Source organism: Tachypleus tridentatus, chromosome 1 (genome assembly GCF_004210375.1).
Source record: "Tachypleus tridentatus isolate NWPU-2018 chromosome 1, ASM421037v1, whole genome shotgun sequence".
NCBI classification, from domain to species: Eukaryota; Metazoa; Arthropoda; class Merostomata; order Xiphosura; family Limulidae; genus Tachypleus; species Tachypleus tridentatus.
In genome coordinates this window covers 68309242-68334826 of record NC_134825.1, presented here as the reverse complement: position 1 = coordinate 68334826, position 25585 = coordinate 68309242, and the positions used below count along the sequence as shown (strand labels likewise).

Below are 25585 nucleotides of genomic sequence, written 5' to 3'. Positions count from 1 at the left end.
TTACTTAGCCAAATTTTTAAATGCCACAATTATACTAGATGATGGCACAATGTCATTGTCATCATGTGAAAATTGCCTTCAACTTTAGGTTTTTTTAACTTGTAAAGTATTTTACAAAAATGGCTCTTAATTCGCATGCAATTTCCTATGAAAAATAATAACATCACACTAAATACAATTTCCATGGGCTTTTTCAACTTATTTAGGTCTAAGATACCCATGGGCAATTCATTCAAAACCATATTCTTGTCACTTTGTGAACATGCATTCAGAAGATTCTGCATATCCAACTAAGCTTTCCTTCATTGCAACTTCACATTTATTTTACTTTACAATATTTAGCTTTGGTTCATTTTATGAAACTAACCTTTTATCTACTTTTACTCTTTAATGTTTTATTCTTTGTTTTTACGAATTTCATTGTCTCAAACTCTGTACACTATTATAAATACTATTAATCTATTTTAGAGTTTACTTGACATGTAGTTCTATTAAATGAAGTTATTTCTACCAGAGTTTGTTTATCTGACTAGGTAAGAGTTTTTCAGATAGACCAGAATTTGTCAATCTAACACAAAATATCTTCAAAAAACTATAGCTTAAGTGGCATGCATGAAAATAACAGAATAAGGAGAATTTAAGCAAAGGGCATAAAAACTAATTTAAGGATTTATTGGTCACAGCTAGTTTTTATCAAGTCTTGTTCTGAATTATATATTCTATTTTAACATAGATTTGGTCTTGCTAATTTTATTAAATGCCTTCCTTTTGATGTACACACACACACAAACAAACAATAATTAATCCCTAGTTATACATTTCTTTAATTAAATAGTGATTTTGTGCTGTAAATGTATTTAGTGCAGAAATATGAAGTCCCCCTATTTTCAAAACTGTTTTTTTCTCATTGGTATCTGGGTGGAGAAAATGATTTTGGCTTGACTCCTGTTAACATAGAACTATTGAAATTGAACATCAAATAAAATAATAATTTAGAAAATTTCTTCACAATAATAGACTGTAATGAGAATTGGTCTAAAACATTTCTTCATCATTAGTATTGATTTGGAAAAATTTGAAATTAATTAAATTTTTGTTTTAGTACATTTTTCTAATGTAAATCAAGGATTCAAAATCAGTAAATTTTTCATTGCATCTACCAGAGAAAATTTATAATTTTATAGCTACAATTTAGAAATAGCTATAATGGTATAAATATGCCATAACACTTCTAGCATAGCTTCAAGGAAGAGATTCAGTTAAATTTACATATGTACATATGGAACCCTAGTCAATTTAATAACTTTCAGTAAACATAAGAATTTTATAATTTACGGATAGTGTAATGATAAAACAATTACCAATAATGAAAAGTCATAATGAAAAGTATACTTCATATGCAAATATGTTAAAAGGATAACATATAGATAATAGATATAAAAAAATGTAATATACAACACGTACATAAATTACAATTAAAGCAATGATCTGTTAAAATATGTCTGCTTATAGATATATACACAAATATTAAAAAACACAGTTCAGGTGGTAAATCAGGTTCAAAATTAATGTAACTAAATAACTGAGTTAGCAAAATTCATTACTCAGAGTTTTCTTTGAATCTATTAAGCACTTATTGATGAGATAACTTTTAAAAATATTGCACAGTAACTGTTGTTTTGAGTCTGGTAATCAATACTTTTTCTAATTTTTTTTAAATATTTCCTACTTCTTCTTTATATTCCTTAGCCAAAGGAGTCCCAGCTGTGACAGTTGGACCACCTCCATGCATTTTGAGAGCTCGGATACTTGCTACTAAAACTACAGCATTTGGTGTTAGTCCTGAGTAACGACATTTGATGTTGAAGAATTTTTCCATGCCAATATCAGCTCCAAACCCTGCTTCAGTTACTGTACAAATATTAAAAAGAACAAACAATAATAAAAACAATAACACACAAAACTTAAGTTTTTTAAGGCAAAAAGAAAAAAGTGATTAAAGGTAATATATGATTGGAAGATTGTTTTTAAACACTTATTATATCAATAATTTAATTGAGTTTTCTATGCATTTTAAGGATTTAATATTTCTCATTCTCACTTCTCTCCTGATGAAGTCAAGCTCCCAAAATTGCTTAGGTTATCAGGTTTCTTTCATCAGGATGAATTGTTATATACAGGTTGGTTTTCATCTACATTTTGATAATTATTGAAAAGTTCTCTTTCAAAAACTTCTTCAAGTATTCAATTTAGTAACAATCTTTTCCTTGTTTGGATTTAAAAATAAACTATGATAAAGATCACACCAGTAATAAACCTTGTGACTTATTCCACTTATTGTGCAAAACAATGCAACACTTTGTCATAACATACAAAGAAACAAAAACTGGAGAACTACTGCAGAACAGCATTTATGCATGACAGATATAAGTATGTAAGAATACAGCATTCTGTAAAAAACTGACTGTACCTGTTATTCCATCTTCACCAACTAAACTTAATGCTATTTTGTCAGCAAGGATTGAGGAGCTTCCATGAGCAATATTAGCAAATGGTCCAGCATGTACAAAAACTGGGGTGCCCTGTAGATGTCAAGAAAACAAAGTTAACACAAAGTTAAAACAAACATCGAAACTCATACTTTGTAAAAATGTCGCTCACGACTTGAAGGTGCCAGAAAAAAAATTCAATTAATATGTATAAATTAAAGGAAATTTCACTTTAAATGTATGCATAAGAAACTTTAAAAGCTCTCATCAAATGGACAAATTATTTAAAAATATCACAGACCAACATCAACACAACATTTCACCATTTTATAATATAAATTGTCATTACATGGTTTTTGAAGATTAGCTCTCTTAAAATTATACTAAATAAACAAAAAGCAAAAAAAAAAAAAAAGACTCACTTCTAGGGTTTGCATCAAATTTGGATTAATAGCATCTTTCATAAGTACAGTCAAGGCACCGGAAACACCCTAGGAATATCAAAACCCAAAGAGAAGTCAAACACCAACACAAGTCAAACTCTAGATGCAAAAAACATTAGTTAAATACCAAGTGAACGTAAGTACACTTAAAAACAAACATAAAATATCTAATTTTGTTCGAGAGAATTATGGAAATTTCTTCAAAATTAAAAGTTTAAGTTATTTTACTTTGAATGTTTCCAACCATTTTTTAAAGAAAACAAAAACACAGAAATCTTTTTATTGAATGTCATCTCTCTTTACACTATAGCTTAATCTTAAAACTAATCTAAGAAATATTTTGATAAAATAAATACATAAGTGAATTAAAATACCTGATATAGTAAAATTAAAAGTGCTGATAAAGACAGTACATACCAAATCATCAGCAGTAACTGGGTTGCCTGAGCGGTCACTAGCAACAACAATTTTTCCAAGGCGCTCCCTAATGTCTTTAAGGCTTGTGGTCAATGCTAATATGGCCATTATCTCACTGGCCACAGAAATATCAAAGTGAGTCTAAAAATGATAAATTTTGTTTGTTAAAGTTTATTTATAAATAAAAGAGTTGCACATTTATCACAGACTTGTGATGTCATAAAAGAAAGCAAAAGTGCAAAGTGGTTTATTCATAATTTTATAGGAAGTGAGCAGATTAGTGATTGATTTGGAAAAAAAATAACAGAAGAAAATAATTCTGACTTCATACAAACTAAAACTACAGCAGTTCAATACTAAATGAAAATAGATACATTTAAACATAACTACACAGAAAAGGACAGCTTTAAGCTAAATAAGCACAGCATTACAGTAGTAATCTACACTTAATGTGATTGCATAGAAGAAATTAGCTTTAAGCTAATTAAATAAAGGAGAAGCAGTACTAAGATATACTTAATTTGACCACATGTAAGAGTTTAGCTTTAAGCTAAATAAACACAGCAAGTGTAAAAGTGAGATACATTTAATGTAATCAAAAGGTAGAGGCTTAGCCTTAAGCTAAATAAACACAGAAAATGTAATTATGTTTTAGTCTACATAAACACAGCAAATTAGGTATAATTAATTCAAAAATACAATAATGATTACTTTCACTGTTAGCAAGTTCTGATTTAAATAATTACAACATTTCTACACATATTATCAAGCCGTAAACATAAGTTTACACAAATTCTGATTTAAATAATTACATTTCCACATGTATTATAGAGTTGTAAACAGGTAACAGTTACATTTGTTGTTTACTACATTTCTCACTAAACATCAAAGTTAAGTATACTTGATACAGCCAGATGTACAAACCCAGTAAATAGCTAAGTAAACATCACTGTAGTAAAAAGCATTTAATATAGTCGCAAGTGAGAGCTTAGCCTTAAACTATTGGGTTGAGGAATAATTCGTGAGCGTTTTTTCAAGTTAAAAAAAAATATTCATAAATGAAACACTTTCGCAAAATATTTCATGTCATTTGGTAGATAATTTTTTGCTCTAATAGATGGTGTGTTTGATTTTCATATGTCTTTAATTTTTGCTTTCATTTTCAGCTCATTAAATGGAATGTCAAGTGGACTAAATCGAGCATTTTCGACACCATCTTCTTTTCGCATTTAATTTCTTGCAATTTCGTTTACAACAATGCATACTATATACCTAGGTATTACATGAAATAAAGTATCATAATAAATGTTTTGAGTGTAATGTGTTCATGCATTGAAGTATTGTATAGTCTTGCATGTAATGCTTGAATGAAATTATTTAAAAACGCTCACGAATTATTCCTCAACCTAATAAATGAACATAGCAAGTATAGTTCATTATACATTTAATATGATCAAAGATAGCAAGACTAAAGTTAGCTTACACTAACATAACAAGGTTATATGTAACGACACTTAACCTGACACTAGATGTCAATAAAAAGACAGTCTCAATATTGTATTACATTTATACCATAATTAAATAATCCTATTTTTGTACTTAAGATATAACCAGATAATTCTTACATTACACTTAGTTGTACTGTGATCTAGCGATTTCATAACTGTACTAAAAATGTGGTGTGACTTGAAACAGTTACACTTTTGGTAATCTCTTAATATGTAATGCTGAGGTTATAATATTAGCAAACTATACATATATGTATGCATATATATAGTCCCACTGTTGTACTAAATACGTAATATTAGCACAGCTCCACTGTTGTGCTAAAGCTGTAATATGACCAATTGCACTGTTATGGTAAATTTTTCATACAACCACATTCTCTTTGAATATTACCACAGTCTTTTTGGTTCTAACTTTGCAATATGACTAGTCTTTCTATTGTTCTGAACTTGAAATATGACCACAGTACCTCTGTGGTGCTAACTTTGCAATACGACCAGAGTCTTCCTGCAATATAACCATAACCTCTTTGTGGTACTAAACTGGTAAGGTGACACAGCCTTGCTCTATGCTAATCTCATAATAATACAATTAACACACTGTGAATTAACCTTTATTAAAATTGTATTTTACTTGAATATTTTGTGAAAAATATGCTGTGACCAGTTTCATTTTACTGAAGTAAACGTGTACCAGCTTTGACACAACAGTTTAACACTGTTGTACGAACCTTGTACCGTTAGAAAAATTATTGTTGTATTAACCTTTATCAGTACACTTGCAGTCCATACAGACCCTGATGACATATTTTTTAATATTTTTTCAATGACCAGTTACACTTTTGTCACATTATCATCCCCTGACACAAAAATAATAAAACTTTCAATGGTTTGCAGTCGAATAATTTTTGTGAATAAAAAGTTGCACAGGGTTCATGTGGACCCAAGTAATATAATGATTTGGAACTCTGTATCTTCATCAGGCATTGTGTGTATGGACTCACAGAGGTTATCCATTGTGATAAACAGAGACTATGTATTCATATCTCTCCTGAAGTGAAGTAATATGCACAACCTATTTCAGAGAAATCTCCAGAATCCATGTACAATGCAGAAAGGCATAAAATCTGCCTTTGTAGATCTAGGATTGCTTGACACAAGACAGCATGCTGGTCAAGGTGTTCCAGCAACAAAAAACAATGTTATCTTTGCCCAATAATCAAGGAAGGAAAAGTCCGTCAAACCTGCACAGCATGTGGAAACCATGTCTGCACTGGTCACTCCACATTCACTGTACAGTGAGGTAAGTGTTTGTAAAATGACTGGTGAAAGATATGAGAAACACTATCCATTCAAAGTATATTTTGCTTACATGTTGTCGAAAATTTGGCATTAATTTAGCTCCAAACAAAGTTTGATGTAATTCAACCCCTTTGAGTCTGTTTGGACCCCGAAGCACAACTTCGTACAATTTGGTGCTTTTTGTTACTTATATGAGAAATCTGTTTATTCATTCAGTATTTTATTGTTTTAATTGTGAGATGTCAATTAGAGAAGTGGTCCTATATTATTGAAATATATGTCAATGGTGACAATTGTTTTTCTAAATATGAGAAAATGGATAAGTAAATTTGATACTTTGTAATAATAAATCACATATTATATACTTATGGTACACAGTCATTCTTACAGTTTATCTGAACAATGCTATGAGAAGCCAATATGCTAACTTTTCAACATCTAAATCATAGCTTCAACATTATGATAATCAAATATATGTAGGGTCCTTATGGACCCCAGGTGTACTGAAAGGTGGATATTTTAACATGTACTGATGAAGGTTAAACATGTATAACCTAAGTTTAGATCAAACATACTTTTATCAAATGAAAGACTATTTATATACATCTTAGGTTAATCTTTCCTGAGCTTCTGAATGTATTCATAATTGGTCAATTTACAAACTTTTGACCAGAATATATATTTCAAGTTAAACATGTACCTCTCGAGTATGTCCTTTCTCAGAAGGGGACTGGCCAATAGTTATTTTTCTAAGGAAACGATCATTTGTGTCAATGACTGTAAAGAGAATGCAACAGGTAATTCCATTACTCTTAAATATTTTAGACAGTGAAACAAAGATAACTGTTTTGGTAAAAAAGTTGAAAATACCAAATTATGCATTACTTGAAAGTAAAATGCAGTTTGACAAGTTTCCCATTCTATTTTTTTTTTGCTCAAATTACAATAGCTTTTATATCACAACTTTGCAATCTGATTTTCTTTTTGATCTGTTTGTGACAACAGCTCCATCTATTTGTAATGACACTCTCCTGATGAAGCCATAAGACAAAATGCCAAGTAATAAAAAATACTTCCTTTCAACAGAGTTGTTGTTGTAAGATAATAAAGATGTCCCACAGAATGTTTTGATTAGCCGATTAGTATTCCATACAATCAAAAATATTAAATGATTCTTTATTGGTTGATTTCTTTTTAAATTTAAGTTGATAATTCTAAATCTTGCTCTACAGTATTATGGAAAATACTAAAAATAGGAGATCTAGATATGTGCTTTTATCATATACATTGAGAATAGGAGACCAAGCTAAATCCTTTTATTATACAAATTAACAAAACAGAGATTCAGCTTCATAATTTTATCATACACAAAAAACTGGAGATCTAACTACACAGTTTTATCACATACATAAAGAAAACAGATTCAGCTTCACAATTTTATCATACACAAAAAACTGGAGATTTAACTACACAGTTTTATCACATACATAAAGAAAACAGATTCAGCTTAATAATTTTATCATACACAAAAAAATGGAGATCTAACTACACAGTTTTATCACATACATAAAGAAAACAGATTCAGCTTCACAATTTTATCATACACAAAAAAATGGAGATCTAACTACACAGTTTTATCACATACATAAAGAAAACAGATTTCAGCTTCACAATTTTATCATACACGTAACCAAAAAGGAGATCTAACTGCACAATTTTCTCACACACATTAAGAAAACAGATTCAGCTACACAATTTTATCACACATATTAACAAAAAAATCTATCAAACAAGTGGTTATGAATAAATAACTTAAATTATAGAATCTCTCTCTCATGTTTACATCTGGGACTAATTTAAATTAAAATATTCAAAAGATTTAAAAATTCCTGATATACTTGTAAATTGCTGTAATATTTCATAAAACACTGTAAATTAAGCATACAGAAAGTATGTTATAAATCATCAAATATGGTTAGAAAATGAATAATGTTAAAACTCTTCTTTTTTATGTGAAAAAAGTCTTACCAATAAATTTCAAATTATCATTATGATTAGGCTATTTTGTCAGAATAAAATTTGTTGATAACTGCACTAACCTAATTTAAAAATGTGTTGTATAAATTGTTTTTTTCAGAACAAAACATTTCTACTAAAGATCTGTCTTAGTCACAAAGAAAAGAAAAAGTGATGCAAAATTTAATCATTTTTATAGAATTAAAAACAAAACACGAGTACTTAACCTCGCTGCCAGATAATAGTATCAGGATCAATATCTAATCTCACAAACATTTTGATTTCTTCTGGACTGAGTTCACCTGGATTTGTCTTCTCAATACCTAGTTTCTACAAACAAAGACAAATTTCACAGGAAGAATCAACATATCAAGAGTATATGTATTACAGCAGTTTTCATACCTCTAAAATAAACACATGAAACCATTCTTGCTGAAACTTAACACCTAAAAAAACATAAATGTGACGTTTCATTACAGATTTTCTCGTAACAAAGGAAATATAAACCTTTTTTAACAGTACTGGCTCTTTTTGTATGTTAAGGTTGTAATAAATACATGAAGTAGATGCCCATAAAAGACAACATATGGAAAGCTAACTCACTAAAATAGAAATATTCTGTAGTTCTTTCTCTATTTTACTTTGGCTGAAACTAAAAATAACTAAAAACTGAAGAAACGTTTTAATTAGTTGTTGTTATAATTAATACACGCAAAATTTCTGAAACAAAATAATGTAAATATTCAGCCCTAGAAAATTATAATATATTCTTCACTGCACAGAATACATTTAAATTAAAAACTGATTTAGAACTTTGATTACAATGACTATGATGTAAGAAGTCTATTCACATGCACTATGAAATCTGTGGGGGGTGATTGGTTGGTTGATTTAGTGTTTTATGGCACAAAGCAGCTGGGCTATCAACACCATACATCCGTTAAAAAGTTAAAAGTAAATTTCGTAAAATTCATAAAAGGAAATTAAGGTAAAACAAAACAACATTTAAAAAAAACACATAAATAACATAAAGCCAACGTTTACATCTAGTCTACAACATTAAGAGAAAAACTACAATTATTCAAGTTGTAAAGGACTTTCTGTAGCATAACTGTAATTATCATAGCTAAACAGGTAAGTACAAAAACCACTGTCAGTCACCTGAAGTTGGCCTTTCCAGTCCTAGTTCAGAATAACTTGACATTATGGTCCTTTTTAAAAAGGAAAGTAATAAAAATGTTTTAAAATACGTGTAGCAAAATTATAATAATAACTCCCTAGGATGACTAATGCATAGTACAAACAGCAGCATTAGTCACCTGAAGTTGGCCTTTCCAGTCCTGGTTTTGAGTTATTTAATGTTACGGCCAGTTTCCAATTTCAAATCGAACTAGATGAACTGCGATTTTTAAAAAGGAGCCACAGTGTAATGTATAAATTAAAAAACTTAAATGGCATTAAAAAAACTAAAAACATTACCGAGGTGGACAGTGTCACTATCACCAATAACACTGTCTAATGTTATAGACAAACCTTGGGACAGAACATGCTTAAAATGGTGTCGTTGTTGAGAGTTGTAACGATGGCAAGACAGTAAAATGTGGTTTATTGTGATCTGAGTGTTACACAGACTACACATTGGTGCATCAGTTCCAGATAAAAGAAAATGATGACTTAAAAACTGTGACCAATGCATAGTCTAGTTAGAACAACTTCCTCTTTCCAAACCTTATGGAAGCAAAACGGGCCAAAGTCCAGTGTAGGGTTTTATTTGGAAAAGCTTCTTTTCACGTTGCTCGCTCCAACTTGACTGCCAGCTGGCACAGAGCTGAGCCTTGAATACAGAACCATAGTCCATGTACGGGACAGGCACAGCTGTGATAGTACCAGAATAGATGGACTTAGCTGTGGTGTCGGCAAGCTCGTTCCTACAAATACCAACGTGGCCTGGTATCCAGAAAAACTGGATAGAAGTAGATGTTAAAGAGAAATGGGCCAGTTGGTTTTGAATATCAGCGACAACAGGGTGTGAACCAACGTGAAACAATTCCAGGGCCAGTAGAGAGCTAAGAAAAGCAGTATAAATAGTGCAGTTTGAGTACTGCTTTGCTTCTATGTGATCCAGGGCAAGAGAAATGGCATACAGTTCAGCAGTGAACACAGAAGCTGTAGAGGGGATTCTGTGCACAACCACTGAACCACAACAAACCATGGCAGAGCCCACACAGTCACCTGATTTCGAACCATCTGTATAAATAGGAATGGAAGGATGGTTCGTAAGATGTTCAGCAAATAGCAGGCAGTATTTCCAATCGGGAGTGTCTGCTTTTCTCAGATGACTTAAAGACAGGTGACAATTAGGGACTGCAAGAAGCCATGGTGGGATGGGCTTACCAGTGGATTCAGCAATGTTATCCAAAGACAGACCCAATTCATCCAACTGCGCCTGGATACGAAGGCCAAAAGGAGCAATGGCAGACTGTCTGTTCTGAAAAAAGCATGGCCCACCAAGGAAGGAAAACACAACCTCAGGTGGAATGCTTTGGTAAGGAACAAAGTTTTGAAGCATATAGTAAAGACAGTTGCAAATGGTGGAGGTGCAAAGAAGGTTCATGTGACTACGTATAAGCTCTGAACTGGGAAAGTGCAGATCCAAAGTCCTTGATGATGAATAGGGTCTAGCATCTTTAAGGCCGATGGTCTGGCAGAGCCATTAACCAGTGATCCATAGTCGAGTTCTGATCGAATAAGAGCACTATATATCTGTAGCACAGAACATTGATCCACTCCCCAAGTGGTGGTAGAGAGGACACGGAGGATGTTTAGTGCTCTTGTACATTTGACCTGTAGTTGCTTGATGTGTGCTATAAAGGTTAGCATTCGATCAAAAATAAGCCCCAAGACCTTTGTCTCAGGGACCACAGGCAGCACAACTTCACCCATACAGATTTCAGGATCAAGGTGAATACTCTATTGGCAGCAAAAGAGGATGCAAATGGTTTTAGAGAGAGAAATTAAAATTGCTTGCTGTGGTCCACTTTAGTAAACGATTGAGGGCAGCCTGTAGCTGTCGCCCAATATACCTCCTGTTCGATGACTGACATTAGGTGTGAAAGTCGTCGACATAGAACCCGTTTGCAACAGTGAGAGGGAGTTGTTCAGTGATGACATTAATTTTTATATTGAAAAGAGTGACACTCAAAACACAGCCCTGAGGGTCTCCAAGCTCCTGTAGAAGAGAATGAGAAAGTGTCGAACCCACACGAACTTTGGAATCTCCTGTCCATTAAAAAATATTTAATAAAAATGGGCATATGGCTATGTAACCCATATATATGGAGGTCTATCAAAATCACAATCCCCCATGTTGTATTATAAGCCTTCTCTGATTGACGTTGAGTCGAAACAGGTGGTCCATGGTGAAGCACTGTCTTCAGAACCCACACTGGGTGGGCGAGAGGAGATTGTTTGATTCGAAAAACCAAACAAGATGAGCATTAACCATCCTCTCTAAGGACTTACAGAGACAGCTTGTCAAAGCAACTGGATGGTAGTTTGAAGGAATCTTGGGATCCTTCCCAGGCTTAGAGAAAGGTAGGACAATAGCCTGGTGCCAGGCATCAGGAAAAATATTCACCTGCCAGATCTGGTTAAAAACAATCAGAAGAACAAGAGAAGCAGGAGATAGATAGTGCAGCATGTCATAGTGTATATCATTAGGTCCAACTGATGTACTGCCAGACTGATGAAGGGCCAGTTTGAGTTCCACCAGTGTAAAGGGACGATTCTAGTCATAGAGACAATCAGCTTGAAAGTAAAGAAGTGACTGCTCTGCCCAAGTCTCGATGGCTAAGTAGGTGGAAGAAGAAGCAGAAGTGCTAGATACCTGGCAAAAGCTTTCACCTAGAGTTTCGACAATGCTCCGGGTATCAGCTACTTCCTGGTCATCAGATAGCAAAATCAAGAGGGGGACAGAATTATGTTGCCCACTGACCTTTCAAATCTTGTCCCATATGACTTTGGAACTGGTGGTAAAAGATATGGCAGTTGTGAACTAAATCCAAGATTCCTTCTGGCTTTAACACCTTACCTATCGAGCATGTGTACAGGCCCGCTGGGAAGTGATGCGGTTCAAGAGTGTGGGATATCTACGGAAAGTGTCCCAGGCCCATTTTTGAGCCTTCTTTGCCATGTGGCAGACAGGATTCCACCAAGGACGAGGATATAGTGTCGAGGTTTTAGGAACACGTTGAGCAGCTGCTTGTATAATGCAGTCAGTTCCTGCTGTCACACAGTCATCTGTTGATGGCAGGATCAAGTTCTGCAAGAGCAGTGTAAGGGGGCTAGTTTGCATGATCCAGCTACCACTGGGCACGAGGGTCGGGAGGCATCGACCATGACCAGTCTCTCTCAAGATTATAGGAAAATGGATTATTTTCAACCCTCCATGAAAAATGGGAGAATAATGAAGGGGAGCAAATTGAGAGATCATTATCAGTAAAGGACTGGCTAGGTGCATGGAAATAAGTAGAAGAACCAGCATTAAAAAGAGAAAGGTTGTGATCAGAGAGCATACACTACAGAGGGACCCCTCCTATCAATATCACGACTTCTCAAGAAGGGATGATGTCCATTAATGCCCCCCAGGATTAGAAAGGGATACAGCAACTGTTCACTGAGAGCATCAAGGTGTGATTGATCATATGTTTCTCCAGGCGACAGGTAGAGAGAACAAACAGTGATGGTATGACCCAAGGAAAAATGGATGGCTATGGCCTCCAAGGGTGTGTCTAGAGGCAAAGACAGGGTGGGCACATGCTGATTAAGCAACAGTGCCACCCCTCCATGCACTTGTCCATCACAGAGCCTATCATTTTTCTCACAAAGAAAACCACTGAAAGGTGACTGTATCATATCGGCAGGTTTCAGAAACGTTTCCTGTAAGGAAAGACATACAGGATGGTAGGAAGCAATCAGTGTTTTGATGTCATTCAGATTAGAATGTAAACCTCGACAGTTCCATTGTATCAAGGTGGCCATTTTTATTTATGTATAGGCAAATTGGGTGGAGAACCCTTCTGTTTACGACCACATCTTTTTTCCTTACTGTCCTTATTCGAGGGAGGTCTGTTGACCTCCATGGTTCCTGTCCTGGGTTGCTTAGGCAGGTCTTTGCTGTTGGAAGGGGATTCCAGTGAATGAATGATTGTTTTGCATCTTGGGGTGGGAAAAGAAGATGCCATCTGAGGAAATGCCTGTACCTGGAACCAAAGGATGTGGATCTTGAGGTTTGTTGGAATGTTTGTAAGGGACAGAGATAGGTGTTGAAGTTGATTCATCAACTTTTTTAACCATGGAGGTCAAAAGACTTTTCATTTGCTTGGAGAACAATTCTTTTGGAGGCACAAAGAGATCAGTCTGCACTCCCACTGTAGTTTTGGAACAAAGTGCAGCAGCATACGTCCGAGATGAGGTGGTAAACAGCAATTTTCGAGCCTCAGGATAAGTAATGTTATGAATCGTTTTCAAATGCTGCACTTCTTTTTCTTCCAACCATTTAGGGCAAGAAGGAAAGTTGGACCAGTGAGAGCCATTGCAACTGATGCAATGAGGGCCCATTTCACACTTGTAGGCATCATGGTCCTTGCCACTGCAGCGAGCACACATCAAGAAATCACATGATGTCTGCGAGTGACCAAACTGCTGACACTGGAAACATGTGAGAGTGTTTGGAATGTATGACTGTACCTTGCAATTAAGATAACCTAACTTGATGGTGGCAGGTGAATGCTGTCATATTAATGTTAAAATGAGGACATGGGTTAACATCGTAATTCCATCTTTGCGAGTTGAGATATGCCTCACTGCAGAAACTCCTTGGATGGAGAAACTAGCGAGAATCTCTGACTCAGGGATGTTCCTCAAATTCCTCTCAATAATAACTCTTCATGACAAATTCAAAGTAGCATGAGGTGTAACCTCAATAGTTACATCCCAAATTGCCTTTGAATGCAAGAGGAGTTCAGTGTGTTTAGATGTGGATGTTTCCACCAATATATCACCAGATCGAAGCTTCTTCAGCCAGCAAGTCCCTCTAGTCCCTTTTGAATGAAAAAGGGAGACATTTCCCCTAAAGATTTGTTTAAAAGTGAATGCAATATAAAAAAATGAGGTACAACAGGTGGTACAGATGGTGAGGATTGCTGCTCAGAATCTTCAAGATGTGGTCGTTTACCTATAGACTGTCTTTTCACTATTTTATTGTGATTTTAAATTGGAGTATCCATAATAAATAAAGGGGAATTTCGGTGCCCACTGACCCAACCCACCATGGAGCCCTATGAGGGGATGCACTACAATGTCAAACAAGGATACTGCAGTAACTCCAGGGTTTCACGAACACTATACCCAAACACTAGCATCAGATACAATATCCACAACACCTGTTGAGAACATCCAACACTGATATTTGGTTGACTCTGGCCCAAGTGGGCCAGCCAATACACCCAAGGGGGTCCACCCCAAGGCCATCCGTCTACAGGAAATCAAGGTCAAAGTGGTGTGTATAGGGTTGGACCCCTCAAACACCAGGATCCTCTCCTCCCCTTCATGGGTTCATGGGTTGCCATGCACAGCAAACACGTGGGTGGATGTTTAGATTCCATAGGAGTTAAACTGAAAGAACAGAATCTTCCCTGGGAGGACCCCTCACTACGTACGGGAATCAATACAGAGGGGTGTGGGAGATGAAGAATGTACCTCAATGACATATAATGGTTTGTCAATCACCTTTTTTCTGATATTTTTTAAATATTTTTTTATTATAAGTGTATTTCTTTTTAAAAATCCAAAGTTTATTTTATAAAGGTTCCATGAAATTGGTGTTTTTCAGGGTTTCAATTTTAAACAGGCTCGTCACAAGCCAGCGGGGGATATTTTTTTGAAAAAAACTACCCAAGGTGGATTTTCTTATTTTGAAATGAAATGTTTTGGACATATTTACTGATGAAACAGAAGACATTTCTTGCATTCTTTTAGTGGTAAGATGACTGAAATCTGTCATTGCACCACATGCTTAAGGACCAAACACAAGAAGCAGGGAAGTCTCCAACAGACATGCAGAAGTATTCATATACCATTTAGAACCATCTTGGTAAATATTGTGCAGTAAGTCAAGTGCAATATTGTGCCTATAGCTACTTTCAAAGTTCTATGTCTACTCATCCTATTGCTGTCTATCATGATGCTTCAACCTTCTTTACCAAATAACAGGTGAAAACGTTTGTACCTCAATTGAAAGCTAAACATAAAATGGTGACAGCAAAAGCATAAAAGATTGGCAACTACTTAATTAATGATTCTGAAAAAGTGGTTTTATTTGTATATACTGAATTTAATCCCTGCAGGTAAATTTTCATACCAGCTAGTATGGAAACCTGAGGATGCTGTATTTCTCTTACAAATTTATCATCAAAAACAAAACTAAAACTTGTCTTGAAAAGATACATTTAAACCAATCTCTTCAGAAGTTTCCAGATTGAACTAATTTTTAAAATCAAACAAACTGTAGTTTAAAGACACCTATTGCCTGAGTGACATGTTCATACCATAATGAGTATAATACACTACATATTCTTAAGACACTAACTACTCTTACAGAAGTAATAACAGGTATAAAATGTGGTTCCATTTCTGTTAAAATTTTGTGACAGCAATCAATATTTTATACAAAATCACAAAACTAAACTTATCACTAAGGTAGGAAATGTGTCTCTTTTCATTAAGAGTAACATTTCAAGGCAATGTAGTCATAAATTAGCTACAGTTTATGTCTATCAAAATGAATAAGAATATTTATTATTTATTGGAAAAAAATATTAATGTAACATTTTATTGTATTGGGGGTGTTCACTGGTTAAAACTGAAAGTCAGGAGTCTTGATTTTTATTAAAAAGTTTGATATAGTAAACAGCTAAAATCCATGGACTGAAATCACCAACCAGTGTTGTATAGAATTAGTTTCATTCAATTATAAGTTGCCTTTAATCGAAGAAAGTTTTTAATATTGAGGATTAATATTATTAATCTATTTTAATTTATTTTGAAAAAACAGAAAAAAATATTAAAGTTTAATTCTATACTGTGATTATAATATGCCTACATATTAGGATATTATATTACATTTTTACCTTAAGTCTTGCCAATTGGATCTTTGAAAATATTCGTTCCCCCTTTTCAGATGGTACTAAGCGACGGTAAAGTGCCTGCAAAACAGTATCAATATTCTTGAAATGGAATGAGGAAATTATTGCACTAATTATTGAAAAATATTTACTAATAAATAGAAAAAATAATATTTCACAATATTATATGGACATAATTGAAATAATTTTTTTTATAAATAAATATTGTATTTTAAATAGAAATTTTAGCTTCAACACCTAGTTGGGATGATTTATACTAAAATGTTATCAAAATGATACATAGGTATAAAATAATCTAATGAAAATAAGTGGCAAATAATCTTCCATTTTCAAACTGTTCAAGAAAAACAGAACTTATTTGTTTATCCAAAGTTTAACTAGCCAGATTTACATTTTTATTAATGAGATACTTTGTTACAGTACACTTTACTCAATGATACCTCATCACTCTGTGTTGCCTCATGAAACATACGAGCATCAATTTGAGCTGCTAGAAGATTGTTTGCAGCAGTAACAGCATGAATATCACCTGTCAAGTGCAAGTTAAATTCATCCATAGGAATAACTTGGGAATATCCACCTCCAGCGGCACCCCCTAAAGCAAATCAGAAGAAATACGTACAAATTAAATTCACAACTGTTTTTAAGGTAAACAAGTTTCTAATATGTAAAGTTTCATTGTATTGCCCTGTAAAAAATTACCATGACTTTAATTTTTTTAAAACAAAGTACTTATAACTGCATGAACACTATATTATCTCTCACTGTAAACAACACAATTGATCATGAGAATCACATTTCAAACATTCACAATAATAAGGACAAGACCACAATAAGCTATAATACCTTTAATTCCAAATGTAGGACCTTGTGATGGTTGTCTCATACAGGCAAAAACATTCTTTTTTAAGTGGGCTCCAAGAGCCTGGCTTAGCCCAACTGTTGTAGTGCTCTTTCCTTCTCCAAGAGGTGTGGGTGTGATCCTGAGTAAGATGAAATGTTAAAAATGCAAACTCAAAACTCATTGTTTGCTTAAGCATTCAGAATTTCATGCTACTTTTCTAAATTTATAATAAAGTAGTTAAATAAACTTTTGAATATAACTGTTAAGAGGTTGTAACATGCATAGTTAATTTACCTTTATTTTAAGGGTTAATTTTGTTGATTAATTAAAAAGATTACCATAAGATATTGAATTTGATAATGTTATAATTTTATAAAAAAATAAAAATAAATTAAAGCATGCTATTATGACTGAGTTATTAATTTCTTTCTACAAACAGTTATGTCAAACTGACTGACTAGTCCAAGGAACGCAATTCCAATACCGGTATTTCTGGATGTGATTACAATAACAAAAGTACCACCAGTGTCCTAGTTAACTGAGTAAAACAACCAAAAATGTTAACTAACCCAGCAACAACAACGTATTTTCCATTTTTCCTGTTTTTTAAACGTTCTAAAACATTGATGGACACTTTTGCTTTTTTTCCTTCCATACAATTCATATTCTTGAGTACAAAGTCCTATCTCAGCTGCTAATTCTTCTATGTCTTTTGGTGATTGTGCACGAGATATTTCAATGTCACTGTAAAGTATACAAAAAATACAGTTAAGAGCAGCTTGAATTTATATATTCATTTTTCACTGATGGTTAAATTAAAAAAAAAAAAAATTGAGGAAAAATATAACTGCAAATCTCAGAGTTTAACATTTATTTACCTTGGAACAGGAGTTAAACACTTAAGTGGCAAGGTTCGAATTTTCCAAGAGGTAATCTGACAAAAACAATAAAAGAATAAAACATTATACAATAAATTAAATAGCTATTTGTTCAGATTTAACAAATAATGTAATCAATAATAAAGTCCATATTTTTTTTAAAGAAAAGAGTACACATCAACTACAATGAACAAATTTTAACATAAAAGATGTTAACCAAACATGTTTTGAAAGTCAGTTAAAATTGTTAATGCATAAAAACCTCTAATTCATTTTTCAATATTTACAAAAACTGCAAACATTATCCTGATTTTTACCATTTCAATTTTAATACTGCTAGTTTTGATAGACATTTTATCCCTTAAAAAGAATTTAGCCTAAGTTCATTACATACTGAACTCACTATCCTTTGAAATTAAGTTTACTATGTTTCACATTCTAATGCCTATTTGTGTAATATAATGCAACTGTAAAATAATCACATGAAATGCAAGTATTGTGTTAATAAAATAAACTTTTCAATATTATATTTTACAGCTTTTTTTTTGCAAAACTATTATCTGTCAAGTACAAGCATCAAAACTTACCAAGGTACTTACAAGTTAAATAAGTGGTTTATATACATCATAATATGTTTTGCCTTCTTTAATGCTAGAAGCTTTAGAAAAATTTAGCAAAATGCAGCTATTCCATTCCAAGTTTCAATACCTGAATTTTCTCTAATGCCAATTTCCCTGCTTTCACAGTGTTGGAAATTAACATAGCAACTGTCATTGGGCCAACACCACCCGGAACAGGAGTTATGTGAGATGCCACATGTTGAACTTCATTATAGGCAACATCTCCCACTAATCTGGTTCCAGACTTTTTTGTTGAATCTGAATAAGGTACCAGTACAAAACAAATTATTAATGCATACACAAAAAATACACACACACACACACACACACACACACACACACACATATATATATATATATATATATATATAGGGAAGACAATGCTGTAGGGTAAAGAGAGTAGTAGTAGTAATACATTTTGGGAACAAAGAAAATTAAGTTAACCTCAACCAGGCCTAGCTAGTTTCCTTAGCTGGAGAGGTTAGTGCAAATGATATGGGAGCCATAACACCAGTGAATGTGATCATATTTCACTAGAAACAATGTGAAAACCTCAAATACAAAAAAAGATGAGGATTTAATAAATATAAAAAAGAATTATATTTTTATTCTTTATATATTTTTATTACCAAAATATGGAAGATCATCTCAAAAGAAAACAGGGAAGTTATACTTTTCCCAACAGGTACTTACCTCCTTTTACAAGGTTAACTATTCTCTTCTAGTGCTGCTCTCTATTTGTAAACTTTTTCTTTATGCATGCCACATGCCTTCTGCTCCCCCACTACTGGAATCAAATAATTCCAACATACCTCTTATGCAACTCATCATGCATCACTTCTCCATCAATAGGATTGTAACATATTCATGTGACACATGTGACTCTCTCTCTGTCTCTACTGAACTATCATTTCAAAGTTTGACAGAAGGAAAGTAGGAAGGAATGGTGAGAATTGTGAGAAGAGATAAGTACCTGTTGGAAATTTATTTTCAGTACAGGAAAATTATTAATTGTAATACATTATTTACCTTCTCTCACAACATTACCTAGAATTCCACATTGAATACGAGGGAGGACAGGTAAAGGGAATGACAAAAGAAATCCCCAAAAGTATCTAAAGGATACCCTTAAAAATTGGAATCAGATCTAAGATCTGATGAGGGGAACCACACCACTTCTTTATTCATTTGTGAAATGCAATAGAGATACAGTTAGAAAATGAGAGGAGCACATTGAAGTGGAAAAAGAAAACTGTGGCAGGATAATGATTCCAACCTAGAAATGTATATGGAATTTAATCCGACACAATATAAAAGTGTGTAAATTAATGGATACATCTCTAGGTGTAGAGTAGAAAAAAGTGTGATGAACCATTTTCAGAGAGTCAACTACATCTAAAATCCATTCTGCTGGGTACTAACATTCATGTGGGGGTAAGATGAGGGTTCTCAATCAAAGAGTGAATTGTAATTTGACGTCCCATTCCTTTGTGATTGTGTAAAGCATAATGTAAGGTAACACTTCATCTACACCAACAGAACACCACTGCCTTAGTCTACACTGAATGGTTACAGTATTCAGGAGAATGCCTCATGGTTAACCACCCCAGCAGCTTGGAACTAGAATGTGGTAAGGACTCCCGTACACTACTTGAAGAAAAGTAGATGAGAACGTGTTGGAGAGTCTGGAGAAACATCACCTGAGACATTATAATGAGTGACCATGAAACTATTTTGAAAAGTAAACTATCCTGACTTATTCAATACAAGGCACAGCAGGAATGGGCAGCTATCCCCTTCTGCTTTATCCCTGCAGTTTGTGGGTGGTACAATCTGAGTGGATTAGTTTATGAAGTAAGTACATAAAGAGGTTATTCACCTGCAAGCAATCTTGTGTAACACACCATCTTAATGATGTGCATTTCAAAGCCATGAAAGTTAAAACCCAAGCCAAAATGACAGTGCAGATTTCTAATTTAAGAATACTTTGTCATACACCTCTTGCCACAGAGCAAGATTCATATAAGAATGATGCAAAGGTTCCTGAAAGGAAAAGAAAGTATGAATGTAAACTTACCCATTCATAATTGTAAAAAAGCTTGAAGACTGGTCACAGATGGAAGATGAAAAAATCCGATAAAGAAGAAACCACAATAGGGTGTAAATAATGGGAAACTAACATATTATATGTAGTCCACATGCCACAACTGTAGGATTTCATCCAATGGCTGACAAAAACAAGAAGTGAAGAAAAAATTGAGGTGTTGAACCTGATGAGAAAACAGTCTGTACAAATTCCAGTGGGAAGAAGACAAAGAGTAATAAGCCAATTAAATTAAAGTACTTCAAGGTGAGGGTAGAAGAGAAAGATCATGAACATGAAAAGACTGTCATGTGATAAAGGTTTGGTTTGTTTTGAATAAAGCTACACAAGGGCTATCTGCACTGGCTGTCCATAATTTTGCAGTGTAAGACTAGAGGGAAGACAGCTAGTCATCATCACCAACTGCAAACTCTTGAGCTACTCTTTTACAAACAAATAGTGGAACTGACTGTCACATTATAATGTGAAGAATATGGGATGCCCAACAATGTATGGGCCTTGTCCAACCACAAAACCAGATTGTGCATCAGGATATAAGAAAGGGTAATGGGAGCTGCCAAGGGATCCTGAGTAAGTTTCCACTGATTGCAAAAAGTCCACTGAAGAGATCACATATGTGCATGACCAAGAGTTACCAGTGATATCTCCCAAAATGATAGAACCTTGTAAGCAGAAAATGAGGTAGCTGAAGGAGCATATAGAACTGACAATTCTGTAGAATAAAGACATAGAGGAGAAGGTTGGGACTGACTGTCAAAAACACACTTAAATAGATAAGATACTGGGTAGGACAGAGTAAGAAAATCTTCAATTTGATTAACCAGCCCACCCAAGCAGCCATTTGAAAGAGCTGATGAGTATGGCTGGCCAACGCCAGTTCCAGATGAGCCAGTAGTGGAATTGTAACCCTGGAGCATGAGGATGGCAAGCAAAGGCTCTGACCACCCAAAAGAAAACAACATAAGGGGTGAAAGCAGGCCCAAAATTGATAAACCACCCTGTAATGGATAGCTGTATGGAAGAAACCAATTGAAGATAAGTATAAGCAACATTCATCTGGGCTATCCATAAGCCCAGAGAAAATGCCTACTGTAGGGTAAGAAATGACTCCATGGTAAAACATGACAGTTGAATTAATCAATTGAGGCAGAAATAACCAGTGACAGGCCTCCAACTCCCAGTTTTCTTGGGAACAACAGAGTTTGGAATAGAAATCAGTTGAAGTATGAAGAACAGGCTCAATGGCCTGCTAAGATGGTAGGTCCTGAATCACCTCCAACTGATGATGGCCAGAGTTTAGATTACAAGTCAGAGGAAAGGAAACAGGCATAGGAAACGGTAAAAGAAATGGGATCATGAATCCTTTAATTAAAACCTAAAAAAAACCCACAGACTCTTGACAACAGGATGCCACTGATGAAAAAAATTGGCAATCAAGCTCCAACTGGACAAGAACCCACCAGGTACTCACTGATATTGTTGGTGACATGATGTACATCATTGAAGAAAATGAAGAGATGAGGATTTGGAAGGGAAACAACAGGAAATGTGCCATATTGAGCTCTGACTAAGAAAACGGACAACAAGATTGGGTATACTGTTGTTGTACTAATGCAATTCAAGACTCCAAGGATACAGGGATCACATCAAATACATAACAGCACAAATACAGGACCACATGAATATCCTGAAGAGAAGATACTGATAAACAGAGGCAAGTTAATGTTGCATTCTGACCTAGAAGGTCCTAACAACAAAGAAACTACATATGTAAAAACTAGAGCCAAAGCCAATAACAGTCAATGTAGAGGAAAGAAAGAAGAGGACTTCATACACACACACACACACACAAAACCTCAGAATTTTCATGGAAAACCTGTAAGAGAGTATTAGGAGTAATACAAAGACAGGAACATTTGGCATTGGTCAGAGTTACAGGAGTTTTGTGGACTGTCCCCAAACAGGTAAAACAGAACCTAACAACTGTTAGTTTAGAAAAGAACAATCTGCACAATGAAATGCAAGAGCAAACTGATCTCAAGCCCATGCTAGGTTAAGGGATAAAATATCATATACCTGAGAAACAAAATCCAAAAAGACTGAAATAAGATAACAGAATTCTCAAAAGAAGCATGGGAATGCATGTCAAATTGAGGAGGTGAAAATAAGAGATGCAAATCCTTGTCAACTTGAACAACTTCAGTATGTTTGAGAGGAAGTGTAGTGAGGTCTGGAGGTAGAGGTTGACCCAAGTAGCATTCAATCTCCCTGCATATAAACATCTGCCTGATCACCTGCAACTGAAGTCTGTGAAATAGTGCTAGTTGTAGGTGCACACCCTAAAGTTATAAAACAAACTTCGTTATTCATAATCGAGATGAGTCAACCAAAAATCAAATTTATTAATAACTGACTAATATACTGGGATTAAATTAAAGAAATAGTATAAATAAACTTTGAAGTAGTTTAAATGAAAACTACTTTGCAAGTATACTACAGATGAGTGTGACACTTGAAACAAAGGCACATGTCCAAGCACAAGTGCTGCCAAATGAAAAGTAATAGTTCATTAGATGTGTATAGAGGTAGTCACTTGTGTCACGTGAATACATCAAACTTCTATTAGTGTTAGATGTGTATAGAGGTAGTCACTTGTGTCACGTGAATACATCAAACTTCTATTAGTGTTAGATGTGTATAGAGGTAGTCACTTGTGTCACGTGAATACATCAAACTTCTATTAGTGTTAGATGTGTATAGAGGTAGTCACTTGTGTCACGTGAATACATCAAACTTCTATTAGTGTTAGATGTGTATAGAGGTAGTCACTTGTGTCACGTGAATACATCAAACTTCTATTAGTGTTAGATGTGTATAGAGGTAGTCACTTGTGTCACGTGAATACATCAAACTTCTATTAGTGTTAGATGTGTATAGAGGTAGTCACTTGTGTCACGTGAATACATCAAACTTCTATTAGTGTTAGATGTGTATAGAGGTAGTCACTTGTGTCACGTGAATACATCAAACTTCTATTAGTGTTAGATGTGTATAGAGGTAGTCACTTGTGTCACGTGAATACATCAAACTTCTATTAGTGGAGAAGTGACTTACAATGATTTACACAAGAGAAGTGTAAACAGAGGAGAGCAGAGGGTTTGTGGCATGCATAAAGTATAAAAGTTTGCATATAGAGGGCAACATTGGAAGATAATAGCTAATCTTGCAGGAGGAGGTAAGTACTGTATTTTGTTTAATATAATAAAACATTGTATTTAAGGTTTGATGCAATATACAAATACCCTAAATTCTTTGGTAGAGGCAGAAACCACAGCCAAGGGAACGGGCTTGGAGAAATGAAGTTTGTAGAGAAACAATTAATAAACAATTCTATTAATCATTGGTATGAAATAACAAATCTCAAAGTGAAGGCTTGCTACTAATAAAACAAGTAAGTAAGTTTGAAAGTCTTTATCAACAAAAGATTTAATGACTAAAATTCAATTTAATAACCTTTCCTCACTTTCTTTACTTTACAATTAAGTTTTCAATCTCACTAGTTCTCACTAAGTATTAAGTCCCTATTATTATAACTTTAAAATTCAAATTAAAAATGATTTGGGTGAGCTTGAATTTCTTAATAGCTTGATTGTGGAGTACTAAACAATGTCTTCCGATAAATTATATTAAATCAAATACAAAGTATCATCTCATAGTAAATATTACCAGGTATTGTATTAATTCCACAGTCAATTACAACAGCTCCTGGTTTCACCCAGTCCTTCCTTACCATTTGAGGTTGACCAACGGCAGCAACAACAATATCTGCTTCACTCACCTGCACATCCAAAAAGAAACAGTTATGTTAAAAGTTGTACCATTATAAATTTCTCATGTTGTAAACAAATGCTCCTCATTATAGTTATGTAAACAATATCTATATACACTTCAGTATGAGGAACCCTATTAAGTTTTATAATCTTTAGGTTTCAAGTAAAGACTATACCAACATCTGGACCTAGTATCATTATTATGATTAAAATTACAACAGTACTACTAATTTACTTTCTACAGGATATAAGCTAATGCTAATACTGAATACATATTTATAGTAACTTGATTTGTTGATATTTCAGAATCAAAAGGCACAAGAATGATAGCATTTAATTTTTTTTGTTTATAAAAGGGTAGTTATTGAAACAAATCTAATCTAGAATTAGTGATTTCTCTCAGAGAAAGAGATTTCTAATATAACCACATTTTATACACTTCTAAAAAACAAAAATATCAGCACATTATTCTAAATCAAATTTTAAATACATCTTTTTTTCTAATAAATACGGCAAGGTAGTATATAAAAAGATGAAATAATAAAACGTTACTAAGTTTTGTATCAACAAAAAGAAGTATCAATTTTTTATTTTGAAATTTTCACAAGAAGTCTTATTAGTTGAAGAGCCATTTTTATCACTTAAAAAAAACTAGTATACTAAATCTTTAGCATTTTAATAACTCACAACTTGCGGCAAATCTTTTGTGCGTGAGTGACAAGTGGTCACTGTTGCATGATGCCAGCACAGTAACTGGGCCATTGGCATTCCAACTATTTTGCTGCGACCAATCACCACAGCTCTACTACCTTTTAGAGTAATACCTATAAAATAAGTAAAAACAGAGACAAGTTAAAAGCCTAGCATATATTTAAATTCATTAAAAACAAAAACAAAATAAAAATAAAAATATAGTTACATTTTCCCCCCAAT

The 25585-nt window shown here is 33.9% G+C and overlaps 1 protein-coding gene across 1 annotated transcript in view; it reads right to left on the bottom strand.

The window, feature by feature from the left end:
- The window catches only part of LOC143251192 (C-1-tetrahydrofolate synthase, cytoplasmic-like), a 55303-nt gene that overhangs the window by 10554 nt on the left and 19164 nt on the right, over positions 1-25585 (bottom strand). Inside the window, 15 exon segments of the mRNA XM_076502611.1 lie at positions 1730-1911; positions 2471-2582; positions 2912-2980; positions 3350-3490; positions 6857-6933; positions 8400-8502; positions 16362-16436; positions 16817-16971; positions 17223-17359; positions 17790-17869; positions 17871-17964; positions 18099-18154; positions 18807-18976; positions 24549-24660; positions 25340-25476. Of these exon segments, the coding sequence (XP_076358726.1) occupies positions 1730-1911; positions 2471-2582; positions 2912-2980; positions 3350-3490; positions 6857-6933; positions 8400-8502; positions 16362-16436; positions 16817-16971; positions 17223-17359; positions 17790-17869; positions 17871-17964; positions 18099-18154; positions 18807-18976; positions 24549-24660; positions 25340-25476 (1700 nt within the window).